Below are 27,174 nucleotides of genomic sequence, written 5' to 3'. Positions count from 1 at the left end.
AATGGTGCAGTTGTATCACACCCAGGGTACAAACACTCAGGAGTAGTGATGGGCGAATTTGCGCCGTTTTGCTTCGCCGCGAAATTCGCAAAACGGTGAAAAATTCGCGAAACTGCGCCAGCGTCTCGTTTTTGACGCCGACGACAATTTTTTTTTTTGACGCCGGCGAATTTTCGCGGCCGTTTGGCGAATTTATTCGCCGGCAGTGAATCGCGCAAATTCACCGCTAATTCGCGCCTGGCGAATAAATTCGCCCATCACTACTCAGGAGAAGAATATTGGGAACAAGAATGAAAATCTAAGGAATCTACAATAATTCCAAACTGCACCCCAGACATCAGCAGATGGAGGGTTAATTTAAAGCTCCGCTACAATCAGAGATTTATTTGTGCAGGAGAATAAGAAGCCGGGAGTCGAGGGCCGACTGGGAGTAGATAAATCCAGTACAACACAAAGGCTTTCAATGTTAAATATTAATATTTCTGGGTTTCAGAGACTCTGCTTGTTTGTGATGAGGGAAAATGACTGGGATCAGCAGAGCTAACACTTCACGTTGGTGATTGACATTGGAAATCATTGTGGGGCTCACACTGCCGCGAAGATGTGAAAAGCCAAATGGAACACGGACCCATTGATCTGAATGTGAGACTCCAGTCTGAGCTCCACCTGCTGCAGAGACTCCTCTTCTACAGATCAAAGATCCATCGATGAGTGTTTGCTGCCAATTTGGTCTTTGTTCAGCGCATTTAATCTCCGAGGGGCAAATGGAATTTACTTTATATTGTACTTGATACATTTGTATCTGCTTGTCTTTCATTTACTGCAGCTTCACTTTCCCAGCAAAGAATAATCAGATACATGAAACATTCCTACTTATATGTATATCTATGGGTCTAGTCAAATACATGTCAGCTAAAGCCTAGTGCAGCTTCAGCAGGAACAGCCCTAAGTTTGCTCATAGTCTGTACAGAGAGATCCCATAAAACTATGGCAGCATAGGTATTCCCTCTACTAAGCACAATTCACCAGGAACAGTCCCTAAGTTTGCTCATAGTCTGTACAGAGAGATCCCATAAAACTATGGCACATAGGTATTCCCTGTACTAAGCACAATTCAGCAGGAACAGTCCCTAAGTTTGCTCATAGTCTGTACAGAGAGATCCCATAAAACTATGGCACATAGGTATTCCCTGTACTAAGCACAATTCAGCAGGAACAGTCCTAAGTTTGCTCATAGTCTGTACAGAGAGATCCCATAAAACTATGGCAGCATAGGTATTCCCTGTACTAAGCACAATTCAGCAGGAACAGTCCCTAAGTTTGCTCATAGTCTGTACAGAGAGATCCCATAAAACTATGGCAGCATAGGTATTACCTGTACTAAGCACAATTCAGCAGGAACAGTCCCTAAGTTTGCTCATAGTCTGTACAGAGAGATCCCATAAAACTATGGCACATAGGTATTCCCTGTACTAAGCACAATTCAGCAGGAACAGCCCCTAAGTTTGCTCATAGTCTGTACAGAGAGATCCCATAAAACTATGGCAGCATAGGTATTCCCTGTACTAAGCACAATTCAGCAGGAACAGTCCTAAGTTTGCTCATAGTCTGTACAGAGAGATCCCATAAAACTATGACAACATAGGTATTCCCTGTACTAAGCACAATTCAGCAGGAACAACTGAAGAGACAGAGCAAAACTCCAGTGTTATTCCTTTAGCCACTGTACCTTTAAGAGCCTTACAATCATTAGAATTCCGCTCTGCATTCTAGTTCTTTGCAAGCACTTGGAGTGGAACATAAATCCAAGAGCGAATTTCTTTCAATCCCCCTTTCCATTTCATCTCACTTTAGGAAGCTGCTCCGATAATTTAGTGACAATGAGGAATATTCATGAGAGAAAGAGATGTGAGCGGTAATTGTGATTCAGTATGGATTGTATTTAGAGAATAATATACAGCGGCTGCCAATAAATCCAATCAATGCGCTATAATAATAAGCCTTTTATTCTGGCCCAGGATGATCAGCTTTGCCTTGGGATGTGCCAAGATCACCTTCCCAGAGTTAAGATTTTGGGGGCTCGGCTGACAAATTGCTTTTTATCATCAACATGGAATAAGTTCCAGCAAATGGTGGAATCTGTGCCTGTTATTTGCAGACATATATTATATATATAAATATCACATGCAGGTATATTATATAGAGATTCAGGTATATTATATAGAGATTCAGGTATATTATATAGGAATGCAAGGAATCCACTGAATACCGAACCGAATCCTTTCGGATTCGGCCAGACAGAAGGATTTGGCCAAATCCTGCTGAAAAAGGCTGAATCCTGGCCGAATCCCGAACCGAATCCTGGATTCGGTGCATCCCTAATATTATACCCATATATATATATATATATATATATATATATATATATATATATATATATATATATATATATATAAATATCACATGCAGGTATATTATAGCGATATATACTGATATATAGGCCACACATTCAAACTATCCAATAGGTTAAGTTAATCTGATACTAAGGGAGCCCAGCATTTTATTGGAGGGGTGAGGGGTATCGGAAGGGGGTGCAGGACTGATTTACTAAATATTCCTGGGGATTGGCTGAATTTGGGGGAAAGTGAAATACAGGGAAACACGTCGAATCCTCCTGTATTCATTAGATTTACAGAACTGCTGGCTGGAGAGGTCAATGAGTGTATAGAAAGCTCAGATGAGGCACAGCAATTAGAAGCAAATGATTACAAACTACATACTGTATATTTATATATTTATACCATGACAGATAAACTGTAGGGGGTTATATTATACAGCTTGAGGGGCTTCATGTATGTCACAGGCAGAGCAGCAGTTGGGATACAAAGATTATGAATAGGGATGCACCGAATCCACTTTTTTGGATTCGGTCGAACCCCCGAATCCTTTGTGAAAGATTCGGCCAAATACCGAACCGAATCCAAACCCTACTTGGCATATGCAAATTAGGGGTGGGAAGGGGAAAACATTTTTTACTTCCTTGTTTTGTGACAAAAAGTCACGCAATTTCCATCCCCGCCCCTAATTTGCATATGCAAATTAGAATTCGGATCAGCTGGGCAGAAGGATTCGGCCGAATCCGAATCCTGCTGAAAAAGGCCGAATCCTGGCCGAATCCCGAACCGAATCCTGGATTTGGTGCATCCCTAATTATGAGCCAAGTTTATTCCTTCAGTTCACTGTCACTATGGATAAAGTCTGTGCCAGAGATATGGGTGCCTGGGAGACAGCTGTGGGCACACTGGGTGCCAGTATAATAATAACCAGAAGTCCTTCAATCCTTCAGGGGTACAAAAGTAAAAGACCCCCAGCTGAACGCTGCGCCAATATCATTACACTGCCCTCAAGGAAAATAAAAACATATTTTTGAAAGCTGAAAGGTGCAAATGTGCCGGAGACACGGAGACGCACCCACCACCCTGCTTTAACCTTTCTCTGCTTTTATTTGCCCAAATTAGAGACAGATCCAGCCAATCAGCTGCCCCTCTGCCCAGTATTAGATTTACACCACAAGCAACACCTTATAGTAAGTACGTGTCATTGGGATGGAATTTCTGCCCCAACCCCCATATCACCAGAGCCCCCTCGGGGCAAAAAAATGATAATGAAAGAGTAACAAAGTAATTAGTGAGTAGTTCTGCTCTCGTTTGGAGCTCGTTAGTGCGATTCAGTAAAGAGTTTGCAGCTCAGGGGGAGACAGAGCAGCTGGTGCTGACGTCAAACATTAAATGAAACCCAAATATTTATATGAAGGAAAGAGAGACCCGGCGCCTCCCTAAATACAGAATATAAAGTGCAGCTTAATGACAAAGCCCACAGCCCTCCTGTCAGAGCATCCCCCCCCCCACTGCAACGACCCCCAAAAACTCACAGGTGCAAAAACATCACAGACTGTTCCTATAGGAGCCGCCTCACTAAATCTGAACCCCAAATCCTTCCCCGTCTCATACACAGAGACCTGCACCAAAGAAACCAGAGATAATGGAGACACTAAAAGACAATATCAGGCTCCCAGTCACTTGAGTTTCTTATGGGAATCGAAATCAATGTGTTTGGGTGGGAGATTGAGCTGCTCAAAGAAATGTGATTATATTTTAGTTCCATGTCTGTTACTGTATTTCCCCTCCTGTTCCACTTTAATGTGGTTATTTTCTATTTTCTCTATTACTTTCTTTCTACTGTCCCACATTTCTGAATTCTTCCAGCTGCCACTTATACTTACTCTTTACTCCCCTATTGTATATGAGCCACTGCTCCATGTATGAAAAAGATCGGCAACATTTTACTATTATCCACTGTTACTATAGACACATCTCTCCCTACTATACCTGCTATCCCACAGTCACACTCCCTTCCCAGAGACTATTATCCACTGTTACTATAGACACATCTCTCCCTACTATACCTGCTATCCCACAGTCACACTCCCTTCCCAGAGACTATTATCCACTGTTACTATAGACACATCTCTCCCTACTATACCTGCTATCCCACAGTCACACTTCCCAGAGACTATTATCCACTGTTACTATAGACACCATCTCTCCCTACTATACCTGCTATCCCACAGTCACACTCCCTTCCCAGAGACTATTATCCACTGTTACTATAGACACCATCTCTCCCTACTATACCTGCTATCCCACAGTCACACTCCCTTCCCAGAGACTATTATCCACTGTTACTATAGACACCATCTCTCCCTACTATACCTGCTATCCCACAGTCACACTCCCTTCCCAGAGACTATTATCCACTGTTACTATAGACACCATCTCTCCCTACTATACCTGCTATCCCACAGTCACACTCCCTTCCCAGAGACTATTATCTACTGTTACTATAGGCACCATCTCTCCCTACTATACCTGCTATCCCACAGTCACACTCCCTTCCCAGAGACTATTATCCCTGTTACTATAGACACCATCTCTCCCTACTATACCTGCTATCCCACAGTCACACTCCCTTCCCAGAGACTATTATCCACTGTTACTATAGGCACCATCTCTCCCTACTATACCTGCTATCCCACAGTCACACTCCCTTCCCAGAGACTATTATCCCTGTTACTATAGACACATCTCTCCCTACTATACCTGTTATCCCACAGTCACACTCCCTTCCCAGAGACTATTATCCACTGTTACTATAGACACCATCTCTCCCTACTATACCTGCTATCCCACAGTCACACTCCCTTCCCAGAGACTATTATCCACTGTTACTATAGGCACCATCTCTCCATACTATACCTGCTATCCCACAGTCACACTCCTTCCCAGAGACTATTATCCCACTGTTACTATAGACACCATCTCTCCCTACTATACCTGCTATCCCACAGTCACACTCCCTTCCAGAGACTATTATCCACTGTTACTATAGACACCATCTCTCCCTATACCTGCTATCCTGCTAGACTACGTGCTGACTAGAGACTATCCATACTATAGACACATCTATACCTGTTATCCCACAGTCACACTCCCTTCCCAGAGACTAACCCACTGTTACTCACCATATCTGCATCTCCACAGAGAGACTATTATCACTGTTACTATAACACCATCTCTCCCTACTATACCGCTACACAGTCACACTCCTTCCCAGAGACTATTATCCCACTGTTACTATACTTCTCTACTAATCCTTCACACTCCTTCCCAGAGACTATTATCCCACTGTTAGACACCATCTCTCTCCTATACCTGCTATCCCACAGTCACACTCCCTTCCCAGAGACTATTATCCACTGTTACTATAGACACATCTCTCCCTACTATACCTGGTAGTGCCACAGTCACACTCCCTTCCCAGAGACTATTATCCACTGTTACTATACACACCATCTCTCCCTACTATACCTGGCTATCCCAAGGTCTACACTCCCTTCCCAGAGACTAGTTTCACTGTTACTATAGACACCATCTCCTCCCTACTATACCTGCTCATCCCACAGTCAGCACTCCCTTCCCGAGAGAGCTATTATCCACTGTTACTTGGTGGGTTATAGACAGCCATCTCTCCCTACTATACCTGCTATCCCATCAGTCACACTCCCCTTCAACAGAGACTATTATCCGACTGTTCTATAGACACCATCTCTCCCTATATATCCTGGCCTATCTCTACAGTCACACTGCCGCTTCCCAGGAGACTATTATCCACTGTTACTATAGCGCACCATCTCTTCCCTACTTTGACCTGTTATCCCACAGTCACACTCCCTTCCCAGAGACTATTATCCACTGTTTACGTATAGACCACCATGCTCTCCCTAGTTTTTTTTACCTGTTATCCCACATCCACACTCCCGCCTTCCCAGAGCTATTATTCCCACTGTTACTAATAGACACCATCCTTCTCCCTCTTTATCTGTCTATCCACAGTCGAGCACTCCCCTTCCCAGGAGACTATTATTCCACTGTTACTATATGACACAATCTTCTCCCTACTATACCTGCTATCCCACAGTCACACTCCCTTCCCAGAGACTAATATCCACTGTTACTATAGGCACCATCTCTCCCTACTATACCTGCTATCCCACAGTCACACTCCCTCCCAGAGACTATTATCCACTGTTACTATAGACACATCTCTCCCTACTATACCTGCTATCCCACAGTCACACTCCCTTCCCAGAGACTATTATCCATGTTACTATAGACACCATCTCTCCCTACTATACCTGCTATCCTACAGTCACACTCCCTTCCCAGAGACTATTATCCACTGTTACTATAGCACCATCTCTCCCTACTATAACCTGCTATCCCACAGTCACACTCCCTTCCCAGAGACTAGTATCCACTGTTACTATAGACACCATCTCTCCCTACTATACCTGCTATCCCACAGTCACACTCCCTTCCCAGAGACTATTATCCACTGTTACTATAGACACATCTCTCCCTACTATACCTGCTATCCCACAGTCACACTCCCTTCCCAGAGACTATTATCCACTGTTACTATAGGCACCATCCTCCCTACTATACCTGCTATCCCACAGTCACACTCCCTTCCCAGAGACTATTATCCACTGTTACTATAGGCACCATCTCTCCCTACTATACCTGCTATCCCACAGTCACACTCCCTTCCCAGAGACTATTATCCACTGTTACTATAGACACATCTCTCCCTACTATACCTGCTATCCCACAGTCACACTCCCTTCCCAGAGACTATTATCCACTGTTACTATAGACACATCTCTCCCTACTATACCTGCTATCCCACAGTCACACTCCCTTCCCAGAGACTATTATCCACTGTTACTATAGACACCATCTCTCCCTACAATACCTGCTATCCCACAGTCACACTCCCTTCCCAGAGACTAGTATCCACTGTTACTATAGACACCATCTCTCCCTACTATACCTGCTATCCCACAGTCCACACTCCCTTCCCAGAGACTATTATCCACTGTTACTATAGGACACCATCTCTCCCTACTATACCTGTTATCCCACAGTCACACTCCCTTCCCAGAGACTATTATCCCACTGTTACTATAGACACATCTCTCCCTACTATACCTGCTATCCCACAGTCACACTCCCTTTCCCAGAGACTATTATCCACTGTTACTATAGACACATCTCTCCCCTACTATACCTGCTATCCCACAGTCACACTCCCTTCCCAGAGACTATTATCCACTGTTACTATAGACACATCTCTCCCTACTATACCTGCTATCCCACAGTCACACTCCCTTCCCAGAGACTAATATCCACTGTTACTATAGGCACATCTCTCCCTACTATACCTGCTATCCCACAGTCACACTCCCTTCCCAGAGACTATTATCCACTGTTACTATAGACACATCTCTCCCTACTATACCTGCTATCCCACAGTCACACTCCCTTCCCAGAGACTATTATCCACTGTTACTATAGACACCATCTCTCCCTACTATACCTGCCTATCCTACAGTCACACTCCCTTCCCAGAGACTATTATCCACTGTTACTATAGGCACCATCTCTCCCTACTATACCTGCTATCCACAGTCACACTCCCTTCCCAGAGACTAGTATCCACTGTTTACTATAGACACCATCTCTCCCTACTATACCTGCTATCCCACAGTCACACTCCCTTCCCAGAGACTATTATCCACTGTTACTATAGACACATCTCTCCCTACTATACCTGCTATCCCACAGTCACACTCCCTTCCCAGAGACTATTATCCACTGTTACTATAGGCACCATCTCTCCCTACTATACCTGCTATCCCACAGTCACACTCCCTTCCCAGAGACTATTATCCACTGTTACTATAGGCACCATCGCTCCCTACTATACCTGCTATCCCACAGTCACACTCCCTTCCCAGAGACTATTATCCACTGTTACTATAGACACCATCTCTCCCTACTATACCTGATATCCCACAGTCACACTCCCTTCCCAGAGACTATTATCCACTGTTACTATAGACACATCTCTCCCTACTATACCTGCTATCCCACAGTCACACTCCCTTCCCAGAGACTATTATCCACTGTTACTATAGACACATCTCTCCCTACTATACCTGCTATCCCACAGCTGTTCTTCAGGATAAAGAGTAAAAGTGCTGATACATTAAGATTTCCCACACTCTTCCTATTTCCAACTGCTGGTCCTCGGGGCCCCAAAAACTGAGAATGTTTTATTATCGTGAGACCTGAGACTGACGTGAGGTTTGGGTTTCTGGACGCCCCATATTGTACTGACAGCTGGACAGTAAAGACAGACATAAGGTCACACGGGGAAGGTTGAGGCAGGGGAAGCCGTGCAGGTGCTGCGATGGATTTATTACTGAGAAATAGAATAAAAGGTAATAGATTTCACAGATATTATAAATGGACTCGGGTTTCCCCACAGCTTTGCTAGACCTGGAGTTTATTATGTTTTGTTTGTGATTTCAGCCACATCATAAAAGTTTATAGCAGTGACTCCCACTCCCCCCGGGATGTTTGTAAATTGTTCTCATAATGTAGAACCTGAGACATATTTATATTTCTGTGTCAATGAGCCCCATCGAGCGTCATTATATATATGTGTTATACAGGCATGGGATCCGTTATCCAGAGACCCGTTATCCAGACAGCTCTGAATTACGGAAAGATTGTTTCCCATAGACTCCATTATAATCAAATAATCCAATTTCTTTTAATTATTTCCTTTTTCTGTGTAATAATAAAACAGTCGCTTGTACTTGATCCCAACTAAGAAATAATTAATCCTTATTGGAGGCAAAACCAGCCTATTGGGTTTATTTAATCTTTACATGGGCTCAAAGCAAGGAATAAAGGGCCCAGTCTGAAGGTCAGTTAGGGGGAGATTTGGGGTGAGTGATTATTTGTACCCTGGGTACCATTAACCCTTGATAATGTATTTAACCCTTTAAGGAGACATTATGTTTGTACGTCAGACAAGTCAGCTCTCTGTATGACCCTTTTAATGACAATTCTATGTCCCGCAGTGTATTGTATTATAAAATCTCTCCCCTCACAAACATTGGGGAAATTTGACAAACACAAGATGCTGACAATGTTCTTGATTTCTCATCAACGCTGCAAGTGGACCAAAGGGAAATATAAGGGGGGGAAATGGAGAGATACTTGTCCCCTGGAACCAGTTATGGACACACATTCTGTCGCTGTAACATTTTATCTTGCTCAGCAAATCTCTGCCAATCGTTTTCCTGGGAGAGAAACCAATTTAAGTCAGACATCTATTGGCGACCTGGAATTACTGCTAAATCAGGACTAGGGATGGGCGAATTTTTTCGCCTTGTTTTGCCGCAAAAATGACGCCCATAGACCTATATGGAGTTGTGCGTCAAAAGAAAAAAGACGCGCGTCAAAAAAATTTCCCCTGTACTAAGCACAATTCAGCAGGAACAGCCCCTAAGTTTGCTCATAGTCTGTACAGAGAGATCCCATAAAACTATGGCAACATAGGTATTCCCTGTACTAAGCACAATTCAGCAGGAACAGTCCCTAAGTTTGCTCATAGTCTGTACAGAGAGATCCCATAAAACTATGGCAGAATAGGTATTCCCTGTACTAAGCACAATTCAGCAGGAACAGTCCCTAAGTTTGCTCATAGTCTGTACAGAGAGATCCCATAAAACTATGGCAGAATAGGTATTCCCTGTACTAAGCACAATTCAGCAGGAACAGTCCCTAAGTTTGCTCATAGTCTGTACAGAGAGATCCCATAAAACTATGGCAGCATAGGTATTCCCTGTACTAAGCACAATTCAGCAGGAACAGTCCCCTAAGTTTGCTCATAGTCTGTACAGAGAGATCCCATAAAACTATGGCAGCATAGGTATTCCCTGTACTAAGCACAATTCAGCAGGAACAGCCCCATACATAGACAAACATAAAAAATACTTTAGTAATTAATTACATCAAATCTTATAGTTATAATTATCTAAAATTTATTCTCCTATAAAATATAATGAATGGCACATTGTTTCTGGGCCCATACAAAGCAAGAGGAATATAATGTGCCTGATTCCTGTCCATGTTTGTAGCAGTGAGATTCCTGGGGTACATGAGCAGACACTGGGGGGCTGTAGTGTTTATGTGGGTGTATTTGCAGGGGTTATGGGATTAGACAGGGAACCAGACTCTTTTCATTGGTCTTTGATGATGTCTCATACAAATCCTCCTCCCTAATGATCCTCAGCCAGAGAAAGCTTTGTCATTACCTTTGTTTAGATCTGAATAAAGAAAATAACCATAAGCCATTGGGTCAAAGGTAAAGTAAACTGAACTGGAATTTTGATCTTGCCTTGAAATTCCACTGTCTGCACATTCCCTTGTCTGGTTTTGCCCTTTAAATCCAATCCAATATAATACAATACAAGCATTTTGGATTCCTCAATGATGTCATGACAAATATAAGATGGTATGATATTTTTATTAAATGATTATATACCCGTATCGGATCCGTTATCCGGAAACCCATTATCCAGAAAGCTCCGAATTACAGAAAGGCCGTCTCCCATAGACTCCGTTATAATCAAATAATCCAGATTTTTAAAACTGATTTCCATTTTCTGTGTAATATCAAAGCAGAAACTTGTACTTGATCCCAACTAAGATATAATTAATCCTTATTGGAAGCAAAACCAGCCTATTGGGTTTATTTCATGTTTATATGATTTTCTAGTAGACTTAAGGTACGAAGATCCAAATTACGTAAAGATCTGTTATCTGGACAAGCCCAGGTCACAAGCATTCTGGATAACAGGTCCTATACCTGCATTACATAGTAAAGTAGAATATATACCCTCCCCCACCTGGCTGGGAGAATTTTATTATTGGGATTCATGGTGCCCAGTATGACCAGTCCCATTCCCCTGCGGCTCCACCAGTAAGTTAAACAGGGGCGCTGAGAGCCGGAGCCTCTATGAAGGGCAGAGGAGCCGTGAAACACAATGTAAATCACAGCTGGCAATTTAGGATCTTTGCATGTCTCTCTCTTACTTGAGATGACAGTTAAGGAATCTATTTCATGCGCTATTGCCCCTTTGTGTTAGAATGTGCTGCAATTTCCATTCTGTTCCGCTTCTTCCGTCCCATTAGAGCCAGTCAATAGTCAATAGCGCAGACATTAGGCACAAATGATACATCAGGCGTCTCCTACGCTCGCTCACAGCCCCAAATAAAGGTAGAGGCTCCGGCGTTTCCCTTACAGTAAACATTGATGATTAAGATAGATTGGGGCTGTTATATAGGAGGCTGAATATATAAGGTGTGATTATGTTTAGAGGCTGCATTCCATCACCCTGCTGCTTTGCGTCAGTACAACAGGAGCAGCGGGGGAGATATCAACATGCCATGAAGGATGATGGGCTTCAGAGCTGACATTCTGAATTAAATAACAAATGGCTCCAATGTTATAGCGCATTCTGGAGCAGGTCAGTGTCAGGAAAGTTATTTTCTTCGGTGGCAGTACAGGTATGGGATCCGGGAAGCTCCGAATTACCTTGTACTTGATCCCAACTAAGATATAATTAATCCTTATTGGAGGCAAAACCAGCTTATTGGGTTTATTTAGTGTTTACATGATTTTCAAGTAGACTTCAGGTATGAAGATCCACATTAAAGAAAGATCCATTATCTGGATAATAGGTCCCATGCCTGTACTCTTCACCCCACCATGTAGCCATTGCACTGCAACAGTCCTACACAACTGAACTAAATCACAGCTCCACCCGCACAACACAGGAGCTGCATGGGAGCACATTGACTCTACATTTATAGGTGACTTTACTCACTTACCTCTGTGGGTGCTCGGAGAATCTCCCCTTGCTCAGGCCCAACTTCCAGCGTCACATCCACCGTAGCAAAGGGTCGGCTCGCCATCTGCTGCCTTTCCCGGATGAGTTGCTGAATTGAGAAGAAAAACAACAAATGGTTAATAAGAGGCAAGACCTTGGCTTATTTATTTGAGCCCATGATTAAGTGCCCAGGGGGGTAACAAAATGCGTAGGGCCAATGGAGATATTGTTCCTTTCTTAATGAATCTACAATAAATATTATATTTTTAACTCGTTTTTGGTGGCCCTTGTGGAATTCTTCCCCGATACACCTCTTTTCTTTTGTTGCTTATTTACGAAGAACCTGGATCTGCTATAGGTCAGGCTGCAAGTAGAGGGTCCCCCATTGCTGCCAGCACTGTATTCACAGGGGAGATGAGACCTGCGGCAAATCATTTTGCACTTTTCACCCAGGGACCCTTTCATTCCCCATAGGCACCTTTGCCAACAGCACCCTCAGTGGTTAGCGGATGGATGTGTATTTTCTCAATCTAAACCTCCAAATAAATACTTAATGAATGTAACTTGGGTGTTAGAGCTCCAGTTGGATGTTTAGTTCATTAGGGTCCTGCATCTCTGGACCAAAAGCTTTTATATTAAACTTATGGTTAATAAATAAGGCGCAGGTTCCATGTTACATTAGCAGCTCTGGAACCAGTGAGGACCCCACGACCCATTGTGCATCGGAAAAGCTCCCTGGCACAGGAGGGGTTAAGCGTTTTACCCTCCAATCCCATCACACGCCGAGGCTCTTATAAAATGACTCTGGATTTTTCCTGCAGCCGCACAGCATGAATCACGGCCAAATAAATTGATCCATTCGGGAGTGAGTCAACTACAATGCAATTTTAAAGTAGAACTGGGTGCTAATTAAATATATGCTAATAGTGCGGCTGTAATGGAGGAAAAAGCACAGGGACCGAACAAATCTCTGTGCAAAAGGGTCATTATCCTCCACTAATTTAGAGTAATACAGGCATTAATAACAATCCACTTACACTGCTTCAATAATCCTTCAAGTATAAATATCTGTCTGTCTGTCTGTCTGCCCTCGATTGTTACTGGACAGGGAGTGTTAAGTCATTTCTGTAAAGTGCAGCAGAATATGTTGGTGCAATTTACCCTCCCCAAGAGATGATCAGCTGGGAAAACCAACATGCATTCTATTAGCTATATATAGGGTACAATCACCTATTCCCATTTATTTTACAATTATAGTAAAGTAAATTAAAAATAAAATGAAGAGTTTACAAAGCAAAGCACAACAAGTTAGTCACAGTTTGTAGGTAAAGGCAGAGACAATAGAACATGATGGAGACAGTAGGTCATGATGGAGAGGGTAGGGCACGAAGGAGACAGTAGGACATGATGGAGATAGTAGGGCAAGATAGAGAAAGTAGGACATGATTGAGAAAATATGGCAAAAAGGAGACAGTAGGTCATGATCGAGAAGGTAGGGCACAAAGGAGACAGTAGGACATTATGGAAAAGGTGGGACACGAAGGAGACCGTAGGGCAAGATGGAGACAGTAGGACATGATGGAGACAGTAGGTCATGATGGACACAGTAGGGCAATAAGGAGACAGTAGAACATAATGGAGAAGGTATGGCACGAAGGAGACAGTAGGGCATGATGGAGATAGTAGGGCAAGATAGAGAAAGTAGGACATGATTGAGAAAATATGGCAAAAAGGAGACAGTAGGTCATGATCGAGAAGGTAGGGCACAAAGGAGACAGTAGGACATTATGGAAAAGGTGGGACACGAAGGAGACCGTAGGGCAAGATGGAGACAGTAGGACATGATGGAGACAGTAGGTCATGATGGACACAGTAGGGCAATAAGGAGACAGTAGAACATAATGGAGAAGGTATGGCACGAAGGAGACAGTAGGGCATGATGGAGATAGTAGGGCAAGATAGAGAAAGTAGGACATGATTGAGACAATAGGGCACAAAGGAGACAGTAGGACATGAAGGAGAAGGTATGGCACTAAGGAGACAGTAGGATATTATGGAAAAGGTGGGACACGAAGGAGACAGTAGGGCAAGATGGAGACAGTAGGACATGATGGAGACAGTAGGTCATTATGGAGAAGGTATGGCACGAAGGAGACAGTAGGGCATGATGGAGATAGTAGGGCAAGATAGAGAAAGTAGGACATGATTGAGACAATAGGGCACAAAGGAGACAGTAGGACATGATATAGAAGGTATGGCACGAAGGAGACAGTAGGACATTATGGAAAAGGTGGGACACGAAGGAGACCGTAGGGCAAGATGGAGACAGTAGGACATGATGGAGACAGTAGGGCACAAAGGAGACAATAGGACATGATGTAGATGGTAGGGCATCTTACTGTAAGCAGAATTTTTTTTTTATATTTATGTAAATTGGAAAAAAAAAACCAAAGCAATCTGACGTCATGGGATCATTGTTAGAGTCACGACACCATGCGTATCCAGCGGTATATTTCCGAGTCCGTGAGTGAAATAATATTTATCAAAAGCCTCTTATCACTGGGTAAATATTGTGCCATACAGGGCTGGGCGTGCGCTGAATTGCACCGCAAGTGGAAACTTTTTGCAGTGACGTGAAAATGATTAAATTGTTAAACAGGTTCCATTATAGCAGCGCTGAGGTCACAAAATCAATGGAGCAGGTACACAAGAGTGACGCCGGTGTGAGTCTATATGGAAATAGATGTCCAGCAAAACAGTGGTTAACCCTTTGTCACGTACTGGCCCAAATTATCCGATTGCGTGCGGAACCAATGTAGTACCCACATACATTAGAAACACTATCTATTCTCTATTTATCTACCTGTCTGTCTGTCTTGTCTGTCTATCTATCTCTTGTTCCACCAAAGTAGAAAAGTACCTGTGTGACTGGAGAGCTCACTAGCATTTAAAGGGGTTGTTCACCTTTAAATTAACTGTTAGTATGATGTAGAGAGGGATATTCTGAGATAATTTGTAATTGTTTTTCATTTTATTATTATTTGTGTTTTTTGAAGTTATTTAGCTTTTTATTCAGCAGCTCTCCAGTTTGCAATTTCAGCCATCTGGTTGACTATACATTGACATGAATAAGAGACTGGAATATGAATAGGAGAGGCCTGAATAGAAAGATGAGGAATAAAAATTAGCAATAACAATACATTTGTAGCCTTACAGAGCATTTGTTTTTAGATGGGGTCAGTGACCCCCATTTGAAGTCAGAAGAAGAAGGCAAATAATTCAAAAACTATAAAAAAAAAATAAGGTATGGATATGACTAAGGATAGAATGTATCAGGCTCACATGCAGTCGAGATGAATGTCTGGCACTTTCATTTGGAAGAAATCACTTAGAGAATCAGTAACAGGTGCCGCGGTCTATTTGGAGAATATTCATAATGAAAATGAAAATGTCTCGGCTCGTTGTGCTAATAGCAGAGTAATCACATTGTGCCGGCAATTTTGCATTTTAAAGCCATTTGATAAAGAGCAAAATGTTAGCTGTCAGGTCGTTGAGTCCTTTATGGAGGCCTAAATGTTTGTGGAGGAGAGCGGCAAGCAGTTTTCGTCGTGGGCTATTAAGGCATCGGAGCCCCAAGTACCGGCTCCAACAGCTGCACTTCTTCCCTCTCTCATATTCTGTACATTCTAATAACTCCTTCAAGTCAAATGTGTTTGTAAATGTGATCAACTCTTCCCAGTCGTTCCCCTTCAAAATAATCGACTGCGTCTACTCCTGCGCTCCCTGCAGCTGAACGGAAGAAACCGCAACGCAGGGGAGCGCATCAAACGCCCGTGTGTAAGAACCCTAAGTGCTTTGGTCTCACCATTGCCTGGTCTTAGTGAAGGAGAGGCACGAGGGCCCCCAGAGATACAGGGAGTTTTTCGTATAAGGGCTGGACTCCACGAGCGTTTTTAGTCAGATCGACGCCCGCTGACAAAATGCACCCAAGTCTGATGGAGACGCACCCGTGAAGATATAATTGGACTATATGAAAAGTCGGAGGTAACAACTACACAGTCCGACTGTCGGATGAAGACGCTGCTTTCCACATCCGACATTCATAATGTAATGTCATTGTTACCTCCGACTTTTCATTCAATACAATTATATCTTCACGCGTGCGACTCCATCAGACTTTTCGCGGGCGTTTTGTCGGCGGGCGTCAATCCGACAAAATACGCTCGTGGAGTCCAGCCCTAAAGCACAGCAACGTGCAATGTCATTGCCATGTAAGTAGTGATGAGCGAATCTGTTCTGTTTCGATTCGCCAAATAATTTGCAAAACTGCCAAAAAATTGGCCAAAGGGCAAAAAATTGCATTGAATTCAATGGGCATCAAAAAAATTCTGCGAGACAATTTTTTGATGCGCGCAACAATTTTTTTCATTCCAAATGCATTAAGGTCAATGGGCGGTTTTTTTTCTTAACTTTTTTGCCCAAATGCATTAAAGTGAATGGGCATTGTCAGTCGCCGCAACTTTTTTGTCGCAATGAATTTTCTACGGCAAAATTTGGACGCAGTTTCACGGAAACATTTTTTGCAGATGCCAAAATGCTGAATTTCGGAAAAAATGAGCTCATTTCTACATATAAGTGGATTTCTACACAATTTTGCCCCCCGAAGCTCTTCGTCAGGCTTAGCTGATCTAATCAGGTCAATCATCAGATCATAGTCCAGACCCATCAGACGAGGAACCCATGAACATGAGCTGCAGAATTCTCCTGATGGGATTTTTGAACCTGCCTGATCGACAATGGCTCATCCTTGGGCCCCATTTACCCACTAATAAGAAGCCAAATCATTCTGGAGAGGCATTTCTAGGCTAAGGAAGTAGTGCTGTGCAGGCCGGCCCAATACCCGTGGGACCCTCAGGTCGGTCGTGTTTGGGTCGACCTCGCACCCTCATTTGCTCTTCTTCCTGCTCTCCCCAACCGCCACCTTCCACTGCCGGCTTCCGACTTCCGGTTTTATAACTGACCACCTGTTAGCCCCTCCCCTTTTGTGACATCATCAGTGGGGTGGGTCGCTGCGGGTCGATAAAAGGAACCCTGACGTTGGGCGCGGGTGGTGAGAGGGCAGATATCGGACGGGTACCCGTCCGCCCCCTTCCCTTCCAACATTTTGGAAGTAAAAAGAGGGACAAAATTTTTTTTCCCGCACGTAGCTCAGCAATTTTTTGACCACACCCCTTTCTGTGGCCACACCCCCTAATTACTATGTTTGTTTTACAAAATTTGGCAGGTTATGAAAGTTTTAAAATATTTCTCCTCATCTAAACTGTGTTTTTGTGTTTCAAAATTGTTACAAAGTCTCTTATTTGCACCTGTTAGCTGTTCTGGGCTCTCTGCTAAAAGCCAATTAAGTGAGAAACTTTGTTTCTTTTTCTGGCTGTTCGGTGCAGAGAAAAGAGGGACTTTCCAGTACAAATGAGGGACTGCGGGTTGAGCTGTCAAAAGAGGGACTGTCCCTCTGAAAAAGGGACAGTTGGGAGCTATGCGCACATCACTATTAGGAAGGGATGTGGTGGGAGTTGTAGTTCAGCAACAGAGCAAGGGTTGCAGGTTGGATACCCCCTGGATTAAATTTATATTCTTTCTCTGATTGGGCCCCTGCCTTCCTACTACTGTGCCCCAAAATTCCTCCTTATATAATGGCACAGCAGCCGCCTGACCTGTGTTTGTCCCTCCATGAGACTGATGCCCCGTCACTGCTCAGTGCTGCCCGAGCTGCTGGCCACGTCTCACATCCAGTAGCCATTTCTCAGTCTGGGCTCTCAGAGGCAATGACAGCCGGCGGATCGGATGCAACCGCATCATTACTAAACACTTATCCATCAAACTACAAGCGGCAGCCGCTGGATATGTCACATCTCAGTCCCTCAAGGCTAAATGTGCCCTTGTGTTCAAACAGAATGGAATAGAGATCCTGTCTGGATACAGGGATGCGCCGACCGACAGAGGGATTGCCGCCAAGGTGAAATGTTACCCAGGCCCGGATTTGCGGCAAGGCCGCATAGGCCCGGTCCTAGGGCCGCAAAAAAATAGGGGCGGCATGCCGCCCAGCCGCACTATGGGGACGCGTGCGTCCAGGGGCGATCCTGGCCCCTCCCCCGCCTGAGGCAGCAGCAGTTGCTGCTGCCCCCCCTCCCCTGGAAATTTGCTCTTAAAGTACCAGGAGCAGCATTTTTGCTGCCCCTGGTACCTAGTGGGGTGCTACCGCCTGAGGCGACAGCCTCAACTTGCCTCATTGGCGAAGCACCCCTGCGTGCGTCCCCATTCAATTACAGCAGCTGCGCCGGCAAAAAAACGCCGGCGCGCTGGGAAGGGGAGGTGAGGTGGGCGCTAGGACCGCGCCGCCGCCTGGTCGGACCGCGCGGCCTAGGGGCGCCGCACATTGAAATCCGGCGCTGATGTTACCTCTTTGTGACATTACAGGAAAGCGACAGGGAGAAATAACTGCAATTTCAGTGGAACATAAAAACAGTAGTGGGTGTACCTGGGAGCTGCCATACTGAATCACTGTGTTAGTGTGTATATATATATATAGTTCATAAAGCAGGCACTCACAGCAGGATAAATCCATAGATTCACAGCAAAGAAGGAATCCGCACACTCAGGGCTTAAAGGAGAACTAAACCCCCCGCGATGTTAAGTCCCCACTGATCCCCCTCCCTGCCTCCCTCCTGCACAGTCTTACCCCAGAATTCTGTCCCCTCTAGAAATAGCGACCGCACATGCAGAATAAGCGCAGCGGAGCTCACGGGCGCCATCGTCTTTTCTCCCAAAGGGGAGGAAGGAAACACGAAGATTACCGAAGAGAAGACGATGGCGCCCGTGAGCTCCGCTGCGCTTATTCTGCATGCGCGGTCGCTATTTCTAGAGGGGACAGAATTCTGGGGTAAGACTGTGCAGTGCGTCAGATCACACCTGAATTATCCGTAGAGTCCTGCCCTTAGCCATGAACCCCCCCCCCGCACATCAGGCTTTCAGTGAGTGGAGGATCCAGGGAGACAAGGTGCAATTGTAGATGAATGAGCCGCAGAGAATGATTAGTTGCACTACAGCATAATGACACAGAACAGCGGCCCTTTATGAACAGAGAGAGGAGTGGGATCGATTTCAGCATCTGATAAGGACTCACAATGTCTGTAACAGAGACCGGGGCACAGATAGGGGCTCATCTGCATACGGGCGATACTGCGCCAATGTACTAATTTATAACCATAAAACTCACAGTCACAAAGACTCTCTGATCAGTCTCTGTTCCCTGTTGAGACTGTATTTGTTAGAGAAGAAATATATATATATACTGTATATAGATACATTTATTTTTTGGTGTCAGGAGTCAGAAATCAATAATTGAGCAGAGATTCAATTTGGAAGCTCCTCGCTCACGAGTCTCACTTTAAATGAGCCCTAATCCGGTTATTTCTCTCACTTAATGCGCCGGCTCGGAACTCGCAGAACATTTAAACAGCCTGCGACAATAATCATTTTAGCTTTTCCTCGAGAGGCTCAAGCAGCTCACGTCTCTCACTTCTCCTAATCAAGTGCCTCCCAGAGAGGAATCTCTCCCGGCAAAACCCCATTATTTCCACCGGAGGCAATTGGATGCCCTATAAATAGGCAAACGCTTGCTCTTTAAAAGCTTTAAAGGCAGAATTTAAAGGCCGATATCAATTGAGTTGATGATAGAGAAAAAGAAAAGACCCTGTGAGTAATGGGGGCCCTTGAGTATAAAGGGGCCACTATGTACAGTATCTCCATCTTATCAACCCAAGGGCCCCTGTACTGCTGTCATTCAACTTTATAATTAACGGTGCAATGAAGCTCATTAGCTATGCGTTTAATTAGCCTCTATCACTTGCTGCCATCGATTCTAATTAACAGCCATGGTAAATGCTATAATGAAGGTGGGGGGCACCATTCTCTCATTTAGCCTGATGAATGTCAGCCATGTACCTCTAGATCAGAAAAAAAGCCTGTTTAATTATACAGGAAAGTCATAAAAACTGGTTTACTTCCCCTTTAAAGTTTCACTTCCCCTTTAGAAGTGCAAAGAAATTTACCATTTACAACAGTTCTTTGGTTTTGAAGGTATCCCAAAATGTCATAGCTATAGAACGCAGCAATTGTCTGTATTCTCTGAACTGCTGGTTCTGACTGTTGAGGCAAAGGCACAGAATCCAGCTAACAGATCTGGAGGAGCTACAACTGCATTATGATCAATATTAAATAGGTTGAATAACTTTTAGTATGTAATAGAATGACTAATTCTAAGCAGCGTCTCATTTTTTTCTTTTTTATAATTTTTGAATTATTTGCCATCTTCTTCTGACTCTTTCCAGTTTTCAAAAGGGAGGGGGTCACTGACCCCTATCTAAAAAAACAAACATACTTTAAAGGGGAAGTTAAGTCTAAAATAGAATAAGGCTAGAAATGCTGTATTTTGTATACTAAACATAAACATGAACTTACTGCACCACAAGTCTAATCAAACAAATGATTTATGCTTTCAAAGTTGGCTACAGGGGGTCACCATCTTGTAACTTTGTTATACATCTTTGCAAGACCAAGACTGTGCACATGCTCAGTGTGATCTGGGCTGCTTAGGGAGCGTCATAAATGATCAAACCAGCACAGGTCAAATAATATCTGGCAGAAGCCGATACAGCAAGACTAATAATCTGTTTAACTCTGGCTCCATGATCTTTGTCCCTGCAGCTGGAGTTGAAAACAGTAAAGGGGATGTAAAGGCAAAAATAAAATCCAATACAAATGTCTACACAGTCGCCGACTGCTCTACAGGGAAACAAACAAAGCTGCTTGAGTTCTGCATGGCTGGGAAGTAAGACGGGGGCTCCCCCTGCTGTTCATAAGTATGATTGTTTCCCTGCAGAGCAGTTAGGGACCGTCTGACAATTCCTATCCACAGCTGTAAATGAAGGGAGAATTTCACTACATACAGTCAGGTTTCTTATAAAAACTGCACACATTATTTAATGAAAGTATATTGGAGATAGGTTTCTTTTTCATTAAAGAAAGTAAAAATTGGATTGTATTTGTTTGCCTTTACATGCCCTTTAAGGATACAAATGTATTGTTATTGGTACTTTTTATTACTTGTCTTTCTATTCAGGCCTCTCCTATTCATATTCCAGTCTCTTATTCAAATCAAATGCATGGTTGCTAGGGGAATTTGGACCGTAGCAACCAGATGGCTGAAATTGCAAACTGGGGAGCTGCTGAATAAAAAACGAAATACTGCAACTCAAAAACCACAAATAATAAAAAATAAAAACCAGCGGCAAATTGTGTAAAAAAAAAATCACTCTGTACAACATATTAAAAGTTAATTTACAGTTGAACAACCCCTTTAAAGCCTCCTTTTCAATCTGTTTAAATTCAATGCAGACTATGGGCGTTTTCTGACACTGCAGTAAGGCGTTGGTTTGGGAAAAGACGGTTTTATCTTGACTTTCCGCTGTCGTTTCTTAATCGACTGGCAAGATAATTAGTCCTGTGGTTCCCACACACTGTAATGGAGCTTTTCAAGAACTATCGCTGAACTAAAGGACTAACCTGGGAATCCTGAGAGAGGAGATTAGGGTTTTTATAACTATAAACCTCGTACTGTAACACGGCTCTCGAGATGCTAAGAATCTGTGGGCTCCAACAAGTGAGAAGGTGGAAGTTACAATATTGAAGGGGAACTTCACTGAGACAGAAAATACACTTACATACAGTAGTTTCCAAATGCTTTTCATTAAGGGGGATTTAAACCCCAAATAACATTTTGTATAATGGAAAATATAGAAAAAAATTAGAACATTTCTAAATAACTTCCCAATATCCATTTGTTCCTTATTCTCACTGTGTTTATATATGTAACTGTCATTGTGTCTCTGTCCCTCTTCTGTCAACTGGGTCTGACTCTTGAAACAATGTAGCAGAAATCAGCTGAACTAGAAGGAAACATGAACTTTTACATTGTTTCAAGAGTCAAAACCAGAGAACAGAAACAGATATTGCTGTATTGTGTGCCCAGAACATTCCTACTCTGGAGGTGCCATATTGATTCCCTTAGACAGTACAGTATGAGGGTATAACTTATTGTGTGCCCAGAACATTCCTTCTCTGTATATTTGTATTTATACATATGGGAGGAGGAGGTGCCATATTGATTCCCTTAGACAGTACAGTATGAGGGTATAGCTTATTGTGTGCCCAGAACATTCCTTCTCTGTATATTTGTATTTATACATATGGGAGGAGGGAGGTGCCATATTGATTCCCTTAGACAGTACAGTATGAGGGTATAGCTTATTGTATGCCCAGAACATTCCTTCTCTGTATATTTGTATTTATACATATGGGAGGAGGGAGGTGCCATATTGATTCCCTTAGACAGTACAGTATGAGGGTATAGCTTATTGTGTGCCCAGAACATTCCTTCTCTGTATATTTGTATTTATACATATGGGAGGAGGTGCCATATTGATTCCCTTAGACAGTACAGTATGAGGGTATAGCTTATTGTGTGCCCAGAACATTCCTTCTCTGTATATTTGTATTTATACATATGGGAGGAGGAGGTGCCATATTGATTCCCTTAGACAGTACAGTATGAGGGTATAGCTTATTGTGTGCCCAGAACATTCCTTCTCTGTATATTTGTATTTATACATATGGGAGGAGGGAGGTGCCATATTGATTCCTTAGACAGTACAGTATGAGGGTATAGCTTATTGTGTGCCCAGAACATTCCTTCTCTGTATATTTGTATTTATACATATGGGAGGAGGAGGTGCCATATTGATTCCCTTAGACAGTACAGTATGAGGGTATAGCTTATTGTGTGCCCAGAACATTCCTTCTCTGTATATTTGTATTTATACATATGGGAAGGAAGACATTTATATATATGATGTGAGTATATATATATATCTTGCTGCCTTGGCTGAAACCATTAAAAGAAGGACATCACCTTGTGGCCATAAATAGTGTCCCATAATAAGGTTCTGTTGCAGCTTGTAAATTCCTCCCTAATTAAGAAGTTCATTAGGAGTGAAGTGAAAACCAATCAGTGAGGGTGGGAGGGGCCTGGCAGTGAGTAGAGGAAATAGAGAGGAGGCTGAATGTACATAAAGCTCAGTGACCCGGGAATAACAGTCGGTGACACCCGGTGAATCCAAGGGCAGGGCCCAACATTAATGGAATCTTTGTTAAAAGCTTATTAACCACGGACCCCGGATCAAAGGCATTCTTCATCTAGTCGTTAGCCACAAGCGAAACAACTCCAAATAAATAAGCCTTTATTGGGCCGGGATCCAGCTGGGTTTTGTGCCGGGCAGCAGAGGGAAAACACTGAAAGATTCCAATAAAGATAAATCCTGAGATCTTACAGAAAGGAAATAGTCAGGAGTAGTTCTGCATGCGCAGTTCCCATGATTCCTTGCAGGAGAATTAAAGCCTCCCACTGTTGCATTCAGGGTGATGGCACATGGAGGGGGCACATTCCCAGCATTTTGCCAACCGCACACTTTCCAGCTCAGCGAAAGGCAAAATGTGACCTCCTGTGGCTTCAAAAGCTGATTCACTTGCAGGTCAGGTGATCTCCAGCCTTGTTAAAGTAAAACTCACAGGAAGCTGGGACTTGTAGTACATGAAAAAACAATTCTTTTTCATCAAAAGATTGTTTAGGGTTTATGCAGCTCTGCACATTTTCTGTATAAAGACTCAGAAGCTGGAACCATTTCCCCCACATGGGATCAATCTGAGTCATTGTTTGTACCCCCTTCAAAAGTATCACAAGTAGGTGATTATTGTCTTAGGTTATTGGTTCCTTCCTGTCCTTCTGTCTCCATCTTGCCCTACTGTCTCCATTTGTCCTACTGTCTCCATCTTAAAATGCTGTCTCCATTTGTTCTACTGTCTCCATATTTTCCTACTGTCCCCATCTTGTTCTACTGTCTCCATCTTGCCCTGCTGCCCCCATCTCATCGTACTGTTGCCATCTTGCCCTTCTGTCTCCTTCTTGCCCAACAGTCTCCATCTTGCCCAACAGTCTCCATCTTGCCCTACTGTCTCCATATTGCCCAGCTGTCCCCATCTCATCGTACTGTCTCCATCTTGCCCTACTATCCCCATCCTGTCGTACTGTCTTCATCTTGCCCTACTGTCTTCATATTTCCCTACTGTTTCCATCTTTTCCTACTGTCTCCATCTTGCCCTAATGTCTCCTTCTTGCCCTACAATCTCTATCTTGTCCTGTTGTCTCCACCTTGCCCTGCTGTCTCCATCTTGTCCTACTGTCTCCATCTTGCCCTTCTGTCTCCATCTTTTCCTACTGTCTCCAACTTGTCCTACTGTCTCCATCTTGCTCTTCTGTCTCCACCTTGCTCTACTGTCTCCATCTTGTCCTACTGTCTCCATCTTGCCCTACTGTCTCCATCTTGCCCTACTGTCTCCATCTTGTCCTAATGTCTCCATCTTGCCCTACTGTCTCCATCTTGCCCTACTGTCTCCATCTTGTCCTAATGTCTCCATCTTGCCCTACTGTCTCCATCTTGTCCTACTGTCTCCATCTTGCCCTACTGTCTCCATCTTGCCCTACTGTCTCCATCTTGTCCTACTGTCTCCATCTTGTCCTAATGTCTCCATCTTGCCCTACTGTCTCCATCTTGTCCTACTGTCTCCATCTTGCCCTACTGTCTCCATCTTGTCCTACTGTCTCCATCTTGCCCTACTGTTGCCATCTTGTCCTACTGTCTCCATCTTGTCCTACTGTCTCCATCTTGTCCGATCTTTCTGTAAACAACTATTACTCTGCGGGACCTCAGTATGTGCAGGGCCCAAGTCAGTCACCCCTATCTGAACCCTTTGCAGACAGCCCTGAAGGCAGGAGAGATGCATCTGGGTGCAACACAGCTCCGCTGTTAGAGAGACTGCTGATTATATTCCCGATGTGACAGTTTCTCTAACAGGCAATTTGTGTTGCTAAGTGGCAGAAGGGAAATACAAATGTTCGTATTCAGTCATTGGAGACTCTCGACGGGAGACTTTTTACTTTTAAAGACTCCCCGGCCCACAAGTAATTTTTTCCCCACCAGTTAACAATGTGAGCGCAGATAATAATGTCAGACTGGGAAGGATCAATGGTTCAGCAGTGACATCCAACAGCGAGAGGCGCGCGATCTTTATCTGTTCCTCGTAATAAAAAGAAGCCATTGCTAAATTGCTGGCATTATAATCTAGTCGCTCATCAAGAATTTCCTCCCTCGTCTGCTGTGAAGAGAACAATTAGTTGGGAGATGAAGACACTTGTGTAGGCCGATCGCCTGTGGCTCAATCTCCCGTCCTTTTGGGAAAAAACCTTCAATTCATCCTTTTATGTGCAAAAAACATTAATAGCGCCTAATATTCAATCTCTATCATCAGTCCGACTTCTGGGATCACAGGCAAAGGGGTTTGAATGGAAAGGAACACTAAAGAGAACTGCCTATAGAATGTTACAGATATGGGTGAACCCTGGGCCCTATTGTGAGTGGCCCCCTGAGCAGCGGCTGCATGTGGAAAGGCTCTAATGCACTTCCATTATTCCCCTTCTAAAAGTTTGGGGGTGCAGGGGTATAGAGGGGACAGTGGGGTTAATGACTGATGTACAATATCAATATATGTGTGAGATACAGATCATATCCCAAGGTTTGGGGGTGCAGGAGTATAGAGGGACAGTGGGGTTCCTGACTGATGTACAATATCAATATATGTGTGAGATACAGATCATTATCCCAAGGTTTGGGGGTGCAGGAGTATAGAGGGACAGTGGGGTTCCTGACTGATGTACAATATCAATATATGTGTGAGATACAGATCATTATCCCAAGGTTTGGGGGTGCAGGAGTATAGAGGGGACAGTGGGGTTCCTGACTGATGTACAATATCAATATATGTGTGAAAGGTGGAAACACAGAGATCAGATTTGTGGGCACAAATGGGTGGGGCTTGCAAGCAAGTGGGCAGGGCTTGAGTGGATCATGGGTGTGTCCTGTGTATATACACACTGTGGATATATAATAAATATAATAATAATATATAGATATTTATATGTAAAGAGCACAAAGCAGATCCTGTTTGAGCCTCACAACTGTGGAATTGGGCTGAAATCCCACAATATATTTCAACTTAAAATCAAAGAGGGAAAAGATCCCATTGTGAATATTTCCTCGGCTTTTACTTTATTAAATATTGTCTGTGCCGCGCGGCTTCATTAGGGGACGCTCTCTTGTTGCGCAGATTCCGCCAGACGCTCTCGTTCTCTCTATTCCCAGTCGTTTGGTAGCGGCGCAGAAACGCTGGTCTGTTTAACAGATGTTCTGTGAGACTCATTAACTGCTCTGCTTCTCTCCACTTGTTTGTTACAACAGAAGCAGCTTCATTAAAACAAACAAGCGTGTGACAAGGAAACGCAGAGGAATTCCAAGCCCACTCATTGGATGCTCATAATTAGCTTTCTTCAGCTCATTTGCATATTGGCCCTTTGGATGATTTCATAGGGATTTAGGGGAAATCTCAAGAACAAATGAGTTATTAATCACTGCTTTGTATTAGGGTTGGATTAGTGGAGTGGGGACCCCGAAGATTTTACTGTGCTACTCCTCATTTGCAATTATGATGACCATCTTATTTAAAATGCCAGCGAAGACCTATGAGCAAACTTAGGGGGCTGTTCCTGCTGAATTGTGCTTAGTACAGGGAATACC

The 27,174-nt window shown here is 43.6% G+C and overlaps 1 protein-coding gene across 1 annotated transcript in view; it reads right to left on the bottom strand.

The window, feature by feature from the left end:
- Positions 1-27,174, bottom strand: part of LOC108695699 (attractin-like protein 1) — a 372,498-nt gene that overhangs the window by 87,216 nt on the left and 258,108 nt on the right. Inside the window, exon 28 of the mRNA XM_041570143.1 lies at positions 12,372-12,479. Within this exon, the coding sequence (XP_041426077.1) occupies positions 12,372-12,479 (108 nt within the window). The remainder of the gene's footprint in view (positions 1-12,371; positions 12,480-27,174) is intronic.

Source organism: Xenopus laevis, chromosome 7L (assembly GCF_017654675.1).
Source record: "Xenopus laevis strain J_2021 chromosome 7L, Xenopus_laevis_v10.1, whole genome shotgun sequence".
Taxonomy (NCBI): domain Eukaryota; kingdom Metazoa; phylum Chordata; class Amphibia; order Anura; family Pipidae; genus Xenopus; species Xenopus laevis.
This window is presented reverse-complemented; position numbering and strand designations above follow the sequence as displayed.